The sequence below is a fragment of the Parasteatoda tepidariorum genome, chromosome 3, assembly GCF_043381705.1.
Source record: "Parasteatoda tepidariorum isolate YZ-2023 chromosome 3, CAS_Ptep_4.0, whole genome shotgun sequence".
Taxonomy (NCBI): domain Eukaryota; kingdom Metazoa; phylum Arthropoda; class Arachnida; order Araneae; family Theridiidae; genus Parasteatoda; species Parasteatoda tepidariorum.
Genome location: NC_092206.1, coordinates 82,358,578 through 82,380,093, shown reverse-complemented (window position 1 = coordinate 82,380,093; position 21,516 = coordinate 82,358,578). Strand labels below are relative to the sequence as shown.

Here is a 21,516-nt window from a genome sequence, read left to right as displayed (position 1 = left end):
TGCATTTGCTTAAGCTGTTGGAGTAAAAATTGCACCAATTAAAATTCAGCTGTACTTTTGAATTTGGTCAGTGCGATGTTTACCCGTGTTTGGTTTATCACAAAAATTTGAAATAAAAAAATGCTTTTTTTGAAAAAAACTACTTTTTTCTGTATTTAAAAAAAGTATGGACTTTTAACTAATTTTTGAGGCCCCCAGAAAGTGGGGGGCCTAGGCATAACCATCTAGATGGTTATGGCTCTCTTCTAGATGGTTATGGCCCGAGCCTGTTGGGCCTAGGCAATAATCAGGCCTTGTTCATTTATAGTTAACTATGTGGGCACAAATAGAACTTAAGGAGTACAAGTCTAAGAATGTATCCTTATTTTATACGTTCGATACAAAGGTCCACTGAAAGTATTNAATTAGTTTGGGGACCACAAGGAGTTGAAATCAGTGATTTTTGCTGAATATCACTGATTAGCTGAATTATTTTAAAGATTGTAGTCTTCCATCTATAGCTTTACATATTTGCTTAAAATAAGCTTTTAGTTCTTGTTGTCACTAATCATTTATAAGAAACATTGCGAATATGCATTCTCGTCGCATTTGCTTAAGCTGTTGGAGTAAAAATTGCACCAATTAAAATTCAGCTGTACTTTTGAATTTGGTTAGTGCGATGTTTACCCTTGTTTGGTTTATCACAAAAATTTGAAATAAAAAAATGCTTTTTTTGAAAAAAACTACTTTTTTCTGTATTTACAAAAAGTATGGACTTTTAATTAATTTTTGAGGCCCCCAGAAAGTGTGGGGCCTAGGCCCGAGCATAACCATCTAGATGGTTATGGCTCTCTTCTAGATGGTTATGGCCCGAGCCTGTTGGGCCTAGGCAATAATCAGGCCCTGTTCATTTATAGTTAACTATGTGGGCACAAATAGAACTTAAGGAGTACAAGTCTAAGAATGTATCCTTATTTTATACGTTCGATACAAAGGTCCACTGAAAGTATTTAAGTATTAATAGCTAATATGGAAGAAATAGAACACAAAATAATGGTCTGTGTCCTGGTTCACTCATTTTACAAATTGCAGCGTGTAAAAAATATAAGTGTTTTCAAAATTCCTCAGCTTTGGGCCTGAAAAGAAACATTTGAAAAGAAGAACACTTATCTAATACATAAATAACATAAAAATATCGACAAAATCAATAATGTTAAGTATCCAAACCTATCCGATACTTAAAAAGTTAGCTTTTAACTAAAACGCGGAATAATTTAATTGTTATAGAATAGTTATAACTAGATACGAGCTTTATTGTTGGGCATTTAAGTATGAATTAAAATGAAATAGCAATTAATTGCAATTAAAATATAATTCTACCCTAGTTGTTATGCAGTTGCATGAAAACTGTAACAAAATAACGTGCAAATGGCAATACAATAGCATTTTAACGCAACTCCTAGTAAATTGTAGCATAGAAATGCTGCAAACATTCAAAACCTTGAGACAAACATTGAAATAGTAGAAAACTTGTATTGCTACCTATTTCTCATTACCTCGATTTTTAACATATGCTGAGCATAGTGGTAATCAAGTGATAAGCAAGACTTTTTTTAAACGGAAATATTTTTATAATCCAACTGTTTCTTAATATTGTACCCAAATAGATAATTAAAAGTTTTCGAAATTTCTACTAGATAAGTGACCAATACACTACAACATCATATTGCCTACATAATCGTAGTATTTTTCACAAAAAACGTTCACATAAATTTTTTTAAAAAAATTATTTAATATTATTAAAAAGACATATTTTTCAAATCATTATATTTTTCACTAAACTAATGCTACTTTATTTGTGCTTTAAACTTCATTTTTTTCTATCCAAATGACAAATGTGTATTATTACTAATTAATTACTAATTACTAGTACTAATTAAATGATAAATGTGTATTTATATTAGCCGAGTTGACAGAATTTGCTTGGCGTTCAACGCGCTAAAACAAAAGCGTCATCTTCAAAAAAAAAAATACATTTAAAATAAAAAACTTTTAATGCCTTAAAAAAATTATCACGAATGGCAAAAGTATTTCTAAAAGAAATAATAGCTAGTTTTTTTTTATTTAAAAATTTTAAAAAAGAAATGACATATCAAAATAGAAAAACAAGTACTACATTTATGATAACTAAATCATCTTGCTGAAGAAACTCAAAAACTCAAAATAGGTTTGAAATTTCTGGTGATCAACGAATTTAAGAAGACATTCTTTTACCAATTAGCAGCCATTGTGAATGGCAGCCCCTGGAGACATGTCCAATAATAAAATATAAAATTTGTCAAACGATAAATTAACTGCCATGCAAGTCATTGAACTCTGTGTTCTCCCTGTTTTTTGTTCGAAAAAAATATGTATTGAAAAAATGTTTTATTTTTTAAAAAGAATGTGTTAAAACTAGTTTGAAAATAATGCTGCAATAATAATCTTTTCCAAAAAAATGTGATACGATAAACATTGCCTCAAATTTTCATTAAAATAATAATATGAACTTCTTTTATGTGAAAAATACTTTCATTTTTTTTTAAGGTAAGTGTTCCATAATCATCAAAATTTTCGGAATTCTGTGCCAATTTTCAGCTTTGTCCAAGCATTCAAATTAATGTTTCGTCCAGGAGGTAAATCTACTTGCCATTTAAGGTGGTAAGAACGAATGAAATAAAAACTGTTAAACTAAAACATCATGAAACTGCATAAAACATCAGAATCAAGACATATGTAAAAAATTTATTCTACAATAACATGATTAATAATCTTAGATCTTATATAAAAAGATTGGAAAAAGAATTTCCCTTTACTTTAAAATCAGGAAACAGCAGCTTTATTTATATAGACGAAAGGTGCCTAAATAATGGCAGAAAATGCAATTTTTATCCAGAAGAAAAAAATTCATATGTACGATAAAAAAAATTTTATTAAAAATTCAATTCAATTAAAATAATTTTAATTATTACATGAAAAGTGATAAATTTCCATTTTCAGCTTTTAGAAGAATGATACATTTAAATTTTGATAATGAATTCAAATTTAATGTGTAGGATATTTTTCAAGTGAATTTCTTCACCTTTTGGTCAAGAAAAAAAAATATCTAAACTCAATAAGATATTTATGTTCCATAAGACTATACTTGACTAACCGACTAACACGGGTAAAACCAATTATATTTTTTAACATACAATTACTTGATGAAGACATCAAGACATAAAAAAAAACATAAAATATTATTTCTAAACGTGTTAAAATTGTACCAAATGTTGTACCATTGAATCTCAGGATGGAGGGCACCCCTAATAGTTGCCATTGCCGCATGAGATGGACTCCCCAAAAACTATTGGTTATAGACCTATCGGTTATAGTTTGTCTACGGTAAGAACTCCCCTCGCCACAAAGTCTGAGGACGTCTGCTGCTATGGAAACAAGAATAGCGCATTTCAGGAAGGGTAGCTTTTCTTCATTCTAGGGCTAACACAATAGACCGAAGAAAAAGTTTCCTTTTCTCTTGCAGACCAGACCGTGCCAAAACCTGTCCCAAGCAATGACCCTACCTTGAAATAGTTATACCTCGTTACCATAGTCACCATTATGGGTCCAGACGAATGGCTAGGGGAGTTCTTGCTTTAGACAAACTATATGTGTTGCCAAGATAATCTACATGGAAGGTGTTTGGAAAAAAAATTGCCATTGAGTTTTTAAGTCCGTCGTTGAAGTATATTATTTTCAGTCAAATGCAAGTGAAGTCAATGTTTCATATATGCTATATGCTTTAGTATTTGATTATTGAAATTACAATAGAATCATATTTGATTGTTGAAAATATTAAAAATCGTACATTTATTCTAACAAAAGAACGATTCCAGCTGTTCAGCCAAGCTTCATAAAAGAAAACCGTTGCCTAATAACTAAGATATAAATTTCTTTAGCAGTTGAGAGAAGGTATTTTTTTCAATGTTCATGACATAAGGTTTGTTGTTTCTTTAGTACGGGAGAAAATTATACTCAGTACTAATAACTTGAACAGATTACCACTAAAAAGGGCATGCTGTCAAAGTTTCCTCACCTTAGGTTGCACAACCTCCTTTGCTTCAAAAACGTCACATTCTCATGTTTTCTCCATAATATGTGTTTCAAAATCAAATCTGTAACTACGATTATCTCGGAGGCGCGATAAAGTAAAAAATCCCCTAGTAATGTTTCTTACTTACTTTTTACATCATATCCCAGTCCAGTTTTTGAGATTTTGTTTGTAAAAAATATTAATTTTGAGCTTTTTAATAGTGCAATAAAAATTTTGAATATGCGTTTGCTTTTTAGAACAATTAAAATCAATGTATTAAAAAATGACGCCATTCAAAAAACCGGATAAACTGAAGAATAAATAAATTACAGGCAACTACTTACTTGCTAGCTAAGATACTAAGATCTGCACACAAATGTAATTGTAAAACGATTATTTAGCCGTTATAATGTGTTTTAAATTCCTTTCCAAAACCCAATTACACTGAGAAATTTTTTTTTCTTTTGTTTCTTGTTGTATGTGGTTTTGTAACAGATCTTGGACATTTTCAAGTCGTTGATTTCAAATATGCAGTTGGTTTCTCTCTCCATGCTAGTTTAATTTAAATGACATTTTTTGTCAAAATGTACAATTATAAAACGTTATATATAACAGGCGGCAGCGTAGGTGTTGCGACAAACTTTCAGGGGAAGTTAGAGCACATCATGAGGATTAAAATTGCGTTGGAATCCTACCGATGACGACGAAATGTCGTCATACGCCGTTAGGGGCTCTTCTCTATTAGGAATTGTTTCTTCGTGTGCTTCTGTTTACATCATAGTCGCGAACGACGAAATTTCCGAGTATGAGTTCCTATGCAATTTTAATTCTGATGATGTGCCCCGAGTTCCCTAAAAATTTGTCACAAGAATTACGCGACCCCTTGTTATATATAACGTTTTTTTAACTTGCACACTTCGACAATAAGTAGACTATAAATGTAGTTTTAAAAAAATCTTTAGCTTTAGAAGTAAAAGTAATTTAATATTTGAAATCTCCACACTCTAGTTACGCAAAATCAAATATTTGTATTAATGCACCAAAGAAATTGTCCCCCAGTGTCATTTAGCACTTTAAACTTCTCACATAAATTTAATGTTGGCAAACAATTTCACCAAAACCTGTCACAGAACTTGAGGTACAAAGCGTTAAGTCTGATAAACAACAACACTGTTTTATTATAAGAGAATAAATTCGTTTTCCTGATATAACCAAACAGATTTTCTCTATGCTTTAGAACTCAAACTCATATTCTTAACTTTAAAATTAAAATAGTAGATTTGCTATAACTTTTTATCTTTTGCATATCATTGGGGACTTTTAAATTCAAAACAATAAAGGATTATGGTTCATCTTTATTATTGTTTCTAAAAATTTTAGCTGAAAAGGTAAACATGTCCGAATTAAGTGTTTAACATTTACTTTTAAAAAATCTAAAACAATTCGTCTTTAAAAATTTTAAGAACCTATACTTGTATTGGAAATCATCAAGCTATGTTTTATTATTAAAAAAATAAATCATACACTTCATTTAAAAGTATACTACTAAAACTTTTTCTCATATAATAACATAGAGAGTTAAACTATTTATTTTTCAACATAAAACTTAAAAAAAAAATGCAAAGTAACTACAAAAGTGATCTGCTTTAATAATAGCAAAAGAAAATATTTAATTTAAAATTTTAATACAGAATTTTCGGACATTAAGCACTTTTCAAGCGCTCAAAAGATATTTTTAAGCACTTTAAAAAAGTATCATAATTAAGCAGGGTTGGAAAGTTTTTTACAATTGATTTATTTCAACCATCATGTCAGAAAAAAACTTTTGGCATTGTTTTTAACAATTGTTAAAAATTATGAAGTTTTGAATCATATAAAACGAATGGCGTTTTCAAACGCTACGGACTGACAATACGCCGAAATAGATTGGGTTGAATGAATTGTGAAAACGTTAAATAGAAAAATTTGAACTGCGTCTTTTTGCATAATTCACAGCTAAAATCAATATGGTAAAGGAAAAATCTCATTTTAAAAAAGGAAAAATTAAGCACTTTTTAAAAACACCCAATGAAAAAAGCACCTTTAAGGGCTTTCAAAAAACGAAAATAAGCACCTTTAAGCACTTTTTAAAAAAGCTAAGCATCCTGTTGCATAATAAATACATGGGGCGAAATAGCTCAGTAATTAGAGATCTGGGCTTCAGTCTGAAAGGACCAGGGTATGGTCCTCAAAACCTTTAACACCCACCGAGTACATGCTCGTAAAATCTGTGGAATAGAAAATCCTGTGGTCGGTCACTCAGCAGCACCATGGGTACAGGAATCTGGAGAAAAATTCCTTCCCCTTCAGATCAATGTCAAAATAGTGAAAGTGGTCTCATAGATGAATGCTACCATCCATCTGGGATATTCTGAGCAATGGCACACTTTCACCCAAGGGGTGTGCCCTTGTTAAACAAAAGATGCACTTTCCAGGTTTAATTTTCAATGCGAATGTCTCGGGTGCTTGACTTGTTCAAGTGTCATTAGAAATAACAACATAAATAGACAATTTGAATATGGAATTTGTAATACTCAAAAATAAAATTAAAAAAACTGCTAAGTTAATCATTTTTCTAATGCTTTACTTTAATTTACTGCCCCTTTTTCTCATGTATACTAAAATTTAAAAAAACATATAAAATGTTTTTATTTTCTTAATATTTATATTGATTATATTTATATTTTCTTAATATTATATTGATTATATTTATATTTTCTTAATATTTATATTGATAGAGGAGAAGTAATTTTTCAAAAAAACGGCTTTCATTGCAAAATCGTAATATTGGGAGTCAAGTTTTCACATTTTTTCAGCTATAATATCACATTACAATTTCCTTTAAAGAAAAATTATTCCTTTGTAAGATTTTTTATAGCAGGTTTTCACGATTCAAATAAAACTGGAGACAGGTAAAGTGATCTTACTAAAAATTAATCCAAAGTTTCATCTTTCTTTGTAACATATTCATCTTTCGATTCTAAAAATCAAATATTTCTTTCAAGCAATAAATTTATATTGGTTTTCAAATTCTTCCTTAATTAACAAAGAAGTACTGTATAATAAAGGATTTATCAAATTGCCAGGAGTTAGAAAAAAATTTACAGCTTTAGTTGTCAAAAGATTAAAAAAGTGGTACAATCCAAATACTAAGTTAACAAAATACATATTTACATCACATTCATAAAACCTTGTAATAAACCAATCACAAATTGAAATACATCCAAAGAACCAAATAAAACCTTAACTACATTTTTTTTAAAAATACAAATTTTATTCTGTACTACACAACAATTTGCATCTACTTACATAACTATTGCATAAACAACAATTAAAACACTCATTAACAATTCATATAAAAATTTAAAATAATACAACACATCTTAGTGGCAGTAAATAGCAGTATAAATCAATATAAAAATGATTTTGTAAAACTTATGTGCGTTGATCATCTAAATTTGTGAGAGCTTGCATACTTTGGACCATTTGTGAAAGTTGTTTCCATTTTTCACCAGCAAGCTGAGTGGCAGCTTGATTTGACTGAATAAACTTCTCAACAGAAATTTGCATCTCTTGTACTTTAAGCTTCAAATTAACTATTTCATCATCTCTATGCTGCAACTGAAGAATGCATTCATTTTACAAATAAATAATTCATGCAAAAATAAATAATATAAGAGTTTTATTAAAATTTTCAATCAACTATTTAATCATCTCTATGCTGCAACTGAAGAACACATTCATTTTAAAAATAAATAATTTGCATGGACATAAAGAAATAATATAACAGTTTTATGAATTAGTTTCATAAACTAAATTTTATTTCATTTTTTCAAAAAAATGAGTTAAAATTCAGATTCTGCTCAGTAATTTAGTTGTTTTTAATAGAAGAATGTAATTATTTTAAAATAAAAATTAATAGACAATTTTAATAATTATAAACACTATGCTTTCACATCTGAAGCAATGAGTGGGCAAAAAAAAGAAACCCTTTCTTAAGATGAGAGTTTTTCAAAATTTAAAAAAAAAATTTCAGCTTCTCATTTAATTGTAAAAGTAATATATAATACACATAATAGTTTTAATTATTAATCGTCGTTAAATTGTAAAAATAACTAAAAACAAATTAGAAATTTGTAAGAAATAAATATTTTTCGGGGAAAGGGTGCTAGTTTATAATCATAAAACCACTGACTTAGTTGAGACATTGAAATTAATAATGAATTATATTTCTGCCTTTATTTTTAATACATGGCTATTTTTATCATTTCAACTCATTCTCTCTGCATAATATTATTTGTTTTCAAACCAAGTATATGGCAATTAAAAAAATTTATTTGATAATCTTAAATTACCCATTTATTACTGCGAAAAACATTAATAAGCAAAATTTCTTTAATGTAATTTATTATAAAAAAATTACTCAGATCTTAAGTGTATAAAGATAAAAGAATCTTAAATGCTTATTCCATGATTATAAAAATGAAAGTCATAAAAAACTAATTGTAAAGATTATACATAAAACCAACAAATATACATTAGAAGATCTTGATAAGATCTAAGTTCGAACGACCCACTCTATTCTTAGGATATACGAAATTTTCTGATCCATCGCCGCGGCTGACCCGCCCCATGAAGATCTTGATAATGCAAACCTTGAAACATGAGACTCTGCATATTATAGAATTTTGTACTATATAGATTACTTCATATATAGATCTTCTACTGTATATGTAATTAATAAATTTTGGCTTTAAGGCAATCAAAGCAATCTTAATTATTCAATGAGGTTCGTAACTAAGTAAGAAATTCCCTTGCAAAAGCCTTTGCTTTGGAGTTCAAACAAATTTGTTTGTTAATAATTTCTTTATATCTTTTTCATATTTGTTTACTTCTTAAATGTGCTAAGCTATGTACAGAGCTAAATATTTCAGAACTGATAAGCTTTGCCCCATCACACATTAAATGTAAAGTTTAAGTGATTATTAAAGGGTTATAATATATACTCTTACATAAAATTATCCATACATTGATTATAACTCATGCTTATTAATTGCTGCGTCTTTATTGTCATACTATAAAAGCATAGACTTGAATTTTCAAGTTATAGTGTACTGAAAAATTTGTAATAAATATGTGCTGAATATTGATGTATAGCTCAAAATAAAGTTATGCAAGTACATAAATAAAGTTGTGCACGTACATAATTTCTTGACATAAATTTAATAAATTGTGTTCTATAATTTAAACAATTTATTATTACATAAAAAAATATAAAATTACTTTATCATTATCTCTAAAAAGCGAACAAATATATTTAAATTTTACATTATAAATGTTATTAAATTAGAAAGGCATATTCATATTATAAAATTAAGCTTTTGCTTTATATTCATAAAAAAATAATAATTATTCTATGTTATTATAAATTTGCTATCTACCTGCTGCTTGTACTGAGTAACTTGATCAGTCAGATAAGAATTGTCCCTCCATAAACCTACATTCTCCTTTTTCATTACTTTAAGTTGCTCCTCTTTTTGATCAAGTCGTTCCTGAATGTTAACGAACCTCTCTTCTCCTCTGATTCTCTGGCGTTTTTCATCAGACAACTATAAAAAAAAACAATTAAGCAAATAAAATATAAATTAATCCAGTGAAAATACTTACTACAAAAGTTTTAGGCAAAAATTCATCAAAAACATTTCAAAAATTTTTCCTCACTAACTTCACAAAATTTTAAAAATGAAATAGGCGATACCAGAAAAATATTTATAATAAATCAAATAAAATACAGAAATAAATAAAAGAATGCAAGAGAAAGAAATGTGAATGTGCAATATTGACAACACAAAACTTTAAATAAATATCAGCACTAGCCAACTAATCATGAAATCCTGCTGTAATATATAACATAAATTTGACTTTTATTTGTAATTGTTAGGATGTAAAGCAGTCTAAAAACCTTAGCTAAGCAAATGCCATTTCTCAACCTAGAATTGCATTTGAATAGGGAACCACATTTTTCTAACATTAATACACCTTTAAAGATAATAACTCTGGTAAAAAAATTTTTTAACAATTCTCATTTTTTCAATAAAAATATAGCCTTATTTTTAATGCTTCTACTTTATTCTGTAGTACAGTTTTTAATAATTATCTTAATTTTAAAATATTTTATTTTTAAATATTATTAAAAATTAAGTTTAAATTAAATATTTCATTTATTATCTCTAATTTCCATTTTGTAATTATCTTAATTTTATAACTAATATTTCATTCCGCCCACTAACATTAGAATTTCACAGTTATAAATTAACATCAGTTTAGAATATGAATGATGTAATTTAAATACTATTATTGATGCAAATTATCAATAACATAAAAGATTTATGTTTACTGATGTCCATGTGGTTATTATGATATTGTTCCTAGGAAATAGTTAAGAAACCAGAAAAATACATAAAAAAAAATATCTGAAAACACTTAATGGGTTAAATTAGTCTCAAAACAAAATCAAGTATTTAAACCCCATCACAAATAGTAATTTTCATGTTTAAATCTAGACTCTGATAATGGTTGGACTCAAAAATAACAGACTTATGCAATTATTATTCTAAACATTAACAATCTAATATGTAAGTCAGCAGTTTATAAACTGGGAAAGAAATTACAACAGAGTAATTCCAATTTGTTATATAATAACTATAAACTATGTGTAAAACACAAAGCTGAATTCATGGAGAAAATATTAATGATTAAAATTTTCTATTAAAAAAATCAAAAATGTTTACCTTATGCTCTAATGTATTTGTTGTTTCTGTTTCTTCTTGTAGACGAGAAGTTAAATTTTGGATCTGATCCTTTAAAGTATTTTCACGACTCAAATTTTCTGCTGATTCAAGAACAGTGCCAAGATGAATTTGTTCCAATGATGATCGCAGACTTTGTTCCTGTAACAAAAAAAAATTAAAAAACATCAATAAACATACTCATATTTTTTATCGACTGCTAGATTAATATATTGTATATGTATAAATTTGTATATAAGTTGTATATGTATAAGAAAACATGGAGAAAAAAAATATTTTTAAAGAAAAGAAAAAAAATATTAAATAAAAAAACATTTAAAAAATATTTAAAATTTTTTAAAAAAAATATTTAAAAAGTTAGAAAATAAAATAAAGAAAAGAAATAATCTCTTCAGTAGCTCAAACAATCATATCTACTAAAAAGAGTGCTTTTTTTTATATTGTATTAAAAAGTACAATATTAGAAAGCACTCTTTTTTGCTGATATAATCACAAAAACAGCATGCCATTACTGATAATTTTGTTAGGAATCCTCTCTAATATCTGTAATACGTCACTTTACTCCTATTAGTTATATTGTACTAAAAGAAAACACAAATATTTTTAATTCTAAATAGAAAAAACTTCTTTGAAAAAAATGCGCTAAAAAGCAGCAGAAATTTCAGAAAAAGTAGCAATGAAGAAAAATAAAATAAAAATATTACCACCGAAGCAGACGTCTTCAGGGGGTACCGGCCCCGGTAGTCATAAAAACAAAGCCATTTCTAATTGAGGGAGAAGCAAATGCTTAAATTAACTCCCTCAGTACCCCGATGGTTTCGTTTCTATTAGTCCCTCCTATTAGTTAGTTACTTTTCAATAATTTTTTTTATTTGCTTCGATAGAATAAAAAATAGAACAGAGAAAGTAAGTACACTTTTTGAATTTGATCATCTGAACTATACATATATATATTTTTTGATAAGTTTATGACCGTAGTAAATTGATTTTATTTATAGAGGTTATTAATTTAATATAAAGTGCAAAATAAAAACTTCTATTGCCATGGAATAGATATTAATTTTATACATTTTAATAATTAATAGTTAATCTACTCATTATTAATATTTTATCAACTCCTTATAGAACTTTCTGTTTAGAAAAAGCAAATAGATATAGATATTAGAAAGTGTCTGCGTAATGTATGATTTTCAAAAAAAAATTTGTACTAATAACTTTAACTACTTTTAACCTGAACAAATTTTCTATCCTCCTTCGAATTGATGTTCATGAGGTTTGACTGTGTATAATATATATTTAAATTTTTAAATATTTTTCAAACTATTTTATTTATTTATTAATAATTTTTTTTCTTCTCTTTAAAAACTTTATATATTTCTCCTTATTTCCTTTGTATTTTTAACTTATTTTGTGAGTTCTATGTACTTGCATCTTATGCGCATTAAAAAAAAAACCTATCATTATTTTCCTAAATTTTTTCGTGAATCTATCTTTTTTGTCTTTATTGTGTTATCTCTCTCTCTCACTGCGTGTGTGTGTGTACATATATATATAAATATGTTGTATTAGCTTAATTCATTAAATCAAATTATAAGCCTTTTATAGGCTTAACAATAATATATATTATTAGAATTACTAAATTACCAATATTAGGAAAAAAGTTTCATTTACTTATGCAATTTTAAAAAAAATTACAAAAACTTTAAGTAAACAACATAAATTTTGCAATGCTGATTTCATTTATAGTGATAATCGTAAAGGGTTACTACTATTGCATAAATAGCACATGGCTTTTCATTGAAAAATATTAATTACGGAAAACATGTGATTTGAAAGCAGCTATAAATTTAATCAAATTTATTTCTTTAGCAAAACATATACTTCATGTTATACTATATCTTATCATCTTTAGGTCAACTTTAACATCATATATTTCATTCATAAATACATCATATATAAAACAAATATTTTACACATTTACTGATATTTTCTTTCAAAAAAAATTTAAACATTTATTTTTAGTACTATATATGTTTAATAGTATTAAGTGTTGTATGCTATTGTATCCTAAATATTACTAGAGATCAGCTTCAATTTGTGTTAAAAAAATAATTTTTAGATAAATATACAATTTTAAATATTCACTAAAAATATTTCTTAATAATGCAAAAATATGAAGTTCCTTTTTTCTAAATTACACAAGAAAAAATTGCACACTTCATTGACATGATTGATCAAGGATCAACATAATCTCGAAGAAAAAAAAAGAATTTAAACATGGAATAAATTTAAGATAATATACACAACAAACATTATAAAAGAAAGAAAGGTGCCTACTAACTTCTCGCAGCTGTGCCTTCACATCAGCCAACTCAGCTTCAAGTTGTGCATGTCTCTTTATTAGATCAGCATTGTCTTGAGTTAAGCGTTCCCGCAACATATGTTCATGAATATGAGACCGTTTTGCAGTTTCAAGTTCTTCACTGATTTGTTCAATATTGCACTATAATAAAATTATACCAAAAAGTAAATTTTATATATATATATATCAATATCATTACTATTTAGAAGCAAAATAATATGAACATATAAGCTTTATAAAAATTTTATGAATACAAAAAAGTTAAGTTTCATTTTTTGGAATGAACTGCAGTTATGTATATTATTAATTGATATCAAAAATAAAAACATATTTTAGAGCATAGTGTTCAAAATTCCAGCAACTAATAAAAGTATATTAGACATTCTGTCTTTTTTTCTAGTGAGTTCATGTTTATTGTTTGTTTTAACATTTGAGTTAATCAGAAGGAGCATCACACTATCTACAGAAATTCACTGAGAAATGAGTGCTTTGCTTTTAACGGTAGGGATTTTTTGTGAAAACATGATGCAAGATTTTCAATTATGCCATAATCATGAAATACAGAGGAGAAAATAAACGCTTTTAAATGTTTCTCATCATTTATGTGAAACTATCCCTACTTCCTAGAGAGAAAATTTTTTTACAATAATTATTTTTATAGATTTTAATGTTATTGATTTTTAACAGGAAATTAATCTATAAATATGAGAAAGCTTTCTATTCAACTAGAGACTTAAATATTAGAGATTCTAGCTTACCTCAAATATAGATCATTAAACAATAACAAAAACTGAAATATAAATTAAAAACAACAAAACAAAAAGTTTATAATATATGATACAAAAGAAATTCTTTACTTTTAACATTTTCACTGCTTCCTCATGTTTGTCAGATGGCTTGGAACTTAATATCATTTTCGCCTCGATTAGTTCCTTTTGTATTTTTTGCTTACTTTCTTGCAATTCTTCAATAAATTGCTTGTCAGCTTTAATCTAAAAATATTCTTTGCTTAAATACAGCATGCAAATAAAATTATTTTAAAACTGTCAAATTAAATATTTATACAAATTTAATTTATCAAAACAGTCAAACCTCAGCATTATAAAATTGAAGGGCAACATAAATTCAGTAATATAGAGGATTAATAAACAACCTCAATTAAATATTTCTTAACAATTCAATCAAAATAATAATTCTATTGACATTCTAAAAATTGTATAACATGTATTTATTTCAAAAAACAGTTACTTGAACAATTGTTAATAACATTGTTTTTTCATTGATATTCGATTTTGCAGATTATTTTACCATTTTAATATCTTTGTTTCTTCACCACAAGTCACCACACAAACTAAAGCATTATTGCCCTCAGTAACTACTTCCTTATAAGTATCCTCTTTTTGGGAGGGATTCATTAAATTAACAAGTTCTCTCCAATTTTATTAAACATTTCTATCTATGCACACATCTTGCAAGTCTACTTCTTTAGAAATTGATGATTCTGGCAAGGGCTTTTCAAACATGGCAAACTTCTTTTTATTAGAGTTCATAGAAATAATTCATAAAATTACTGAAGAAAAATTTTTAAAAATTAAAACTCTAGGAAGCATTTTAAATACTTCAGAAATTAGAAGAAAAAAAATTTATCAGTTATTCATAGAAGTATTACAGAAAAGGTACATGAGAAAACTGCATACCTCTACTGATTTAATGATAAAATTTCTTTTTATATCACTATTTTGCCACTTTTTATTAATTGCAAAACTTCTAAATTTTTCGTAAACATGTCTTTAAAGTTCAAATGCAATAAAAATAAATTTGTATGCTTGGTGCTTGCATTGACATAATGGGTTCTTTTATCATTAAACTAGGTTATGAATGCAAATGAAACATTTAAAAAACCTTACTTTAAAGCCGTTATAATTTAGAAAGTTTTTAAACCAAATGTAGCTAGAAACAAAAGTTACTCTAATGTTTCTATAGGGTTTTTTTACTGTACACAAAATGTTGGAATTTTTAGCTTTGCTCACTGAAAAATTCACCATAATAACACTGGTGATCAAAAATATTTCATGAAATCTATTAGGCTAAAAGAGGTCATGATTAACAACATAACAAAAGCTTAGATTCAGATTTCTTTTTAATATTCAAAAATTGGTGTTATAGAAGTTTGTAATATCAAGGTTTCACTGTAAAACTCTTAGTAATTTAATATTGTACAATAATTGTTGTAATTAAAGTTCAGACTGCCTAGTTCTTACTTTTATTAACAATTAGCACTCATGATTCCTATTTAGAATGTTTGTAACCATAAGCTTATAAGATTTATATTTTCATCATTAATTAAACACAAATTATTTTTAAACATTGTTTTGTTTTCAATTTTATTAATGAAAGCCAATGTTGAGTATTTGACATATAATGTAATTTTTTATTTATTTTTAACATTGAAATCTGACTTGAAAAAAAGGATCGTAACAAAATGTTAAGTATAGTTAGATTTTCACTAATTAATTTATTTGAATTCAGAAAATATTTAGTTAATGCAATTGTGAGAATAATTTTTTTTTTTTTACATTGAAATCTGACTTGAAAAAAGGCTTCATTACAAAATGTTAAGTATAGTTAGATTTTCCCTAATTAATTTATTTGAATTCAGAAAATATTTAGTTAATGCAATTGTGAGAACAATTTTTTTTGTGTGTTAATCTTATTATAAATTTAATTATTTTCTTCTTGTTAGATTAGTTTCAAAATTGTACAAATTTTTAAATTTTCGATAAGATTTTATTTTAGCAATTTTTTAGATGTCACAAAATCTAATATTAATAAGCAACATTTAAAAAAAAATGTTTCATTAAAGAGGAAATAAAAATTTCAAATAACACAAATTATTTTCATTATCACATTTGAAGTACCTCTTTTTCAGCTTGCTGAACATCTATTTCCAAATTGTCATTTTCGTCCTGTAATTTAATAACATTTTGTTTATGTTCTTCTAAAAGTTGCTCCAATTTAACATTTTCATCTTGAAGGTTATCTTTTTCTTTTTGCACTGTAATCAAGTCTTCCAAAATAGTGCATTTTTCTTTTCGGAATCTTTCTGAAAATGTTTGTTCAAAAATTACATCAACATAGAATTTATTTCTATTTTAGCCATAAATTTATATTTGAAGATATTATAAATAAGCTATTATAAATAAAATTCATGCAATTATAACGTAATACAGTTTTTCAGATTTTAATACCATAATAATTGCAAATTAAAAACACTGTTACTTCATTAAACTGGGTTTCTTACAGAGTATGGGTGGATACATTTAAAAGCATTACAATGTTTTGAATGCATCAAACAAAGCTTAAATAATACAAAGCATTTTCTGAATAACATATTTTTACAAACATATTAGGTGAACAGTCATAGCTTTCATTTTCATGATTGTAAATCAAATTAAATTTGACCAAGACTAATTTCCTTTTTAGTCAAATTTTAAATTGTATTATCAATATTAAGTTAACAATAAATTAAAAATTAATGATATGTATATGTTTTTGGTAACTTTGGGATCTCTTATTGTTGTAAGCAAAAATAAGCAAATCACAAAACCTTCTTTCATGCTTAACTAAAGTTGCAACACTGCCACCCTTGCTTTTTGCTTTAACTTTTACTGTAGTGATATAATTTTAAGATTAAATACAAGTCAAAATATAACTTTGTATAAAACAAAATTTGGTCTTAATTTATTCTATCAAATCTAGTCAAATAATATCCGAAATATATTCTCTATAGAAATATAGTCAGAATATATTCTTTAGAAATCTCTAATATTTCATATACGGTTAAATGTCTTAAACTTTGAAACTCTTTAAAGAAAATTTTTTCTAACTTTTTCACTTCCTAAATTTAACAATTTGGAATTTTTCCAAACGTAATTTTTCTAATTTTTAATACAACATATTTTTTTAAAATTTAACTGAAATAAATAGATGCTAATATCTGACATAAGTATGACTCATGCCCTTCTTTTCCTCCTGTCAGCAAAAATAAGCAAACAACAAACCCTCTCAAGTGCTTGCTTGTGCAATATTTCAATGACCATGGATAATCAATTTATTTTAATACAGATTATAATATGATTGCATGTATTATAAAGCAGATATCCTAAACACAAATTATTTTGAATTAATAGTATGTCATTTGCGTTTGATATTAAAAGTTATTCAATAATTTTAAAAGAATATTTTTTGAATTGAAAAAAATAAAACCATATTCCACAAAATTTATGAATGAGTAAAAACAAAGAATAACAGCTACAATCTAAGTACTTATTAAGCAACTACTTATGCTTTAAGCACATTTAATAACCTTAATTCCCCTATAACCAATTACATTTTCTTTCTTCTTTTCTTTTTTTTTCTGTTAAAGCAAAAAAAGAAGGCAAACTTCTGGAACACTTATTACGTCAAAGGTGGCTTTTTTCGTTATTTATTTTTTATAACTTAACACACCTGAATGAAATCATTTAATCATTTGCCAACGTCAGAAATATGCATAAAACTTTAAATATCAATATCGTTATTTAAAATTACAAGTCTAAAAATTAAAATTATTTAGCAGTTACAGAAGACTATTATTTAAGGGGAAAAAATTGTAATCAATGTATTAAGTAGAATCTGTAAAACCAAATTTAAGTTCAAATTATTTTCAAAAGAGTCAAATTAAGCACAAACATTTCTTTAAAAAGCAGGTCAAACAATCATTAATTTCAGTTTTCCTACTACAAGTTTTAATTAGTAACATTAATATTTGAAGTATTTTACAGCATGCTCGAAACTTTTAATCAATTAAAATTAAAATAATGATTTCCAGAAAACTATACAGATGTCCAATTAATAAATCATAGTTAGATTGAATACAAACTGATTTTAATTAATTTTAAAAAATTCAATACAAATTAAACAAAGCAATAACAATTGTAAGGCAATAACTTTTCAAAGTAAATGTTTGTAGGATAAAGATTTCAATATAATTCTACTGACCAATTTTATTTTCTTTAAATTAATATTTCAACAATATTTAGTTAAAACTTATTCTAACAAGGTTTCTTTTTCTTTTTTTTAATTGACTTCATTTCTAAAAATAAAATTCAGAAAATGATAGAACATTTTAAGCTACAAAGCATGGATTTAAAATTTTTATTTCAACAGTTTAATAAAATATTCGAATTCACAAGCATAAGCTTTATTGAAAAATCTTGCAAATTGAAATGAATAAATTTTAAAAACAAAACTAAACCAACAATAAAATATAAATTGATAAAATTCTGGAAGGATTAAAATAATCTCAGATTTTATTTTAATGAATATATAAAACAAGGAAATAAATCTACAGAAAAAAAGCAGTATTCTGTATACCTTCCAACTCGTTAACAGTTTTTTGAACTCTGTCTCTTTCAGATCTCAACAAATCAATAGATGTCTGCTTTCTTTTCAAATCAATTTTCATGTTCTTCATTTCGCTGTGGCTATCCTAAAACAAATGCTAAGATTAAAAAATCCACTTATCAACTTTAGTATTTTAAAAAGGCATAAACATAAAAAATAGATATAAAATGAATTCTTCGCACATCAGAACTAAAATAATACAAAAATGAGATAAATAATTCTAAACTTTCCGTGAATACAATCAAAATTTTATATAACAAGCACTCAAAATTCTTTTCAGATAAACAAAAAGAGTAAATAAAATTATCCGAAACCTCATATAAAAAAAATTATAACATGCTTAGTACAACAAAAAGAGTAAATGTTGTCCATGTTCAAAAAAGGATTTAGTATTTTATTTGATAACTACCAACATATATAATTATATTTGGGAAAATAATGGAAACTTTAACAGGGTGAGTAGCCAAATCTTTCAACAAAAAATAAGCACCTTTTAAGTACTTTCTAAGCACTCAAAACATATTTTTAAGCACTATACACTTTAACAAAATACAAAATAATTTTCGAAGACTTTATATGATCATCATAAAATAACTAGTTTCTGACTAAACACTATTTTTTTTATTATATTAGCCACAACAAAAAGATAGAGAGATTTTTTGGTTCGATTTCAGAGGGTGGTGAATGAAGCCTGAAATTGAGAATATCTTGCAAAATGCAGCAGAGTTGCACATGAGAGTGCAAGAGTCTCATCGAACCCAGCTCAGTAGTCACTCCCAAGTATTTCCTCAAACATGTAACATGATTGGCGAAATTGATTGTGGTTGAATGAATTGTGAAAACGTTGAATAGAATAATGTGAGAAGCACGATTTTGCATCATACGTGGCGAAAATCGACATGGGGAAGAAAAAAATCACATTTTCGAAAAAGGAAAATTAAGCACTTTTTAAATACACCTAATAAGAAAAGCACCTTTAAGGGCTTTTAAAAAACAAAAATTGAAAAGAAGCACCTTTAAGCACTTTTTAAAAACGCTATGCACCATGTTTATAAATGAAAAACTCAGCCATCAAGTTGAAATACTTACAGATAACTTTTTCACCATACGTTCACTCTCTGCAACCAAGGATGGATGTTGCTTGCTCGTCTCGTGCATATGAGTTCTCTTAAACTTAATTAAGGNAGCTCAGTAGTCACTCCCAAGTATTTCCTCAAACATGTAACATGATTGGTGAAATGGATTGTGGTTGAATGAATTGTGAAAACGTTGAATAGAATAATGTGAGAACCACGATTTTGCATCATACGTGGCAAAAATCGACATGGTGAAGAAAAGAATCACATTTTCAAAAAAGGAAAATTAAGCACTTTTTAAAAACACCTAATGAGAAAAGCACCTTTAAGGGCTTTTAAAAAACAAAAATCGAAAAGAAGCACCTTTAAGCACTTTTTAAAAACGCTATGCACCATGTTTATATATGAAAAACTAAGTCATCAAGTTGAAATACTTACAGATAACTTTTTCACCATATGTTCACTCTCTGCAACCAAGGATGGATGTTGCTTGCTCGTCTCGTGCATATGAGTTCTCTTAAACTTAATTAAGGAAGATAAAAATCTGATAACAAATATAAAAAACTTCAAGATAAAATAAAAATAAACAACATTAAAGAATGAGAACTTAATAAAAAGCTTAGACATAATTTACAAATATTCATAATTTTCAATGCTAAAATAATAATGCCAAAAAAAGGAGAAACTTTATTTAAACAACAACAAAAAAATTTAGACCTATATTATTTATAGATTTAATCAAAGATTTTATTAATACAAGAGTCAATCCCTAAAAAAAGCTTAAATTACTTTAGAAGTAAATAGATGATTTGTGCAAACACAGTATAAATCCTTTTCAAATAAATCCTTTACATTTTTTTTTTCAAAATGCTTACATTGTGATTTAAAAACAATTTCTATATGCCTAAGACATGCTTTATAAAGTAAGCACTAAATTTTTCCAGAACTATACAGTTAGGAGCTGATGAAAATTTACTAATTAAATAATAAAATTATGACTGAATAAAAAAAAATTATAAAATTTTAAATAATGTAAAAGTTTTAAAAAATGTAAGAATAAAAAAAAATTGTTAATATAAAGGATATAAATATGCTACTTCATTTTCCAGAACATAAATCTGTTGCTGCAAGTTTTCAATATATTCAATTTGAGATTCACTAATGCAATCTGACTCAGATGCACCAAAGGCTGGAGGTCTGTTTCTAAAACAAAATAAAGATTCTTTAATAAATATGCTATAACTTTTTTAAAAAGGGATTTTTATTTAAAAAAAGGCATTAATTAAAAAAGGACAATAGGATACACAGCAATAAAAATATATTACTGTGTAACCTCACCAATTGTTTTTTAATGGACGGAAATACTGAAAAACTTTCTTAAAACTTTAACAAAAGATACCTCATGTTCGACACTTTTACAGGATGCAACTTCTTATCGGTTTTATAAGCTGATGACTTCTTCATCATATTCTTCACCCAAAAGAGACAATCTTCTTATAATGAAAAATTTTCTCAAATACTTTTCAAGTTAAAAAATATCAAAATACAATATTTAAAAACATGGACAGTACACATTAAAATGCCCAGTGTAAAATTTTATAATAGTTCTCAATATTTCATAAAAATATAATGTTTACAAATTTCAAAAATATTATTTAATCCATAGTAAACATATCAAAACCCAAAACAGAACTT

General features: G+C 26.4%; 1 protein-coding gene across 2 annotated transcripts; it reads right to left on the bottom strand.

The window, feature by feature from the left end:
- Positions 1 to 7,381: 7,381 nt before the first annotated feature.
- LOC107446527 (myosin-2 heavy chain) lies at positions 7,382 to 21,424 on the bottom strand. Of its 2 annotated transcripts, none has more exons than XM_016061204.4 (10): positions 21,221 to 21,424; positions 20,908 to 21,024; positions 20,260 to 20,338; positions 18,716 to 18,830; positions 16,219 to 16,403; positions 14,158 to 14,292; positions 13,280 to 13,441; positions 10,921 to 11,079; positions 9,571 to 9,738; positions 7,382 to 7,750 (listed from the first exon to the last, which is right to left on the bottom strand). In XM_016061204.4, the coding sequence occupies exons 1-10, from the start codon at positions 21,286 to 21,288 to the stop codon at positions 7,565 to 7,567; spliced, it is 1,374 nt and encodes a 457-aa protein (XP_015916690.2). In that variant the 5' UTR covers positions 21,289 to 21,424; the 3' UTR covers positions 7,382 to 7,564. The 2 variants fall into 2 exon arrangements, with proteins under 2 accessions (XP_015916690.2, XP_042901031.1); XM_043045097.2 differs by lacking the exon at positions 20,260 to 20,338 and adding an exon at positions 19,835 to 19,913.
- Between the last annotated feature and the right edge of the window lie 92 nt (positions 21,425 to 21,516).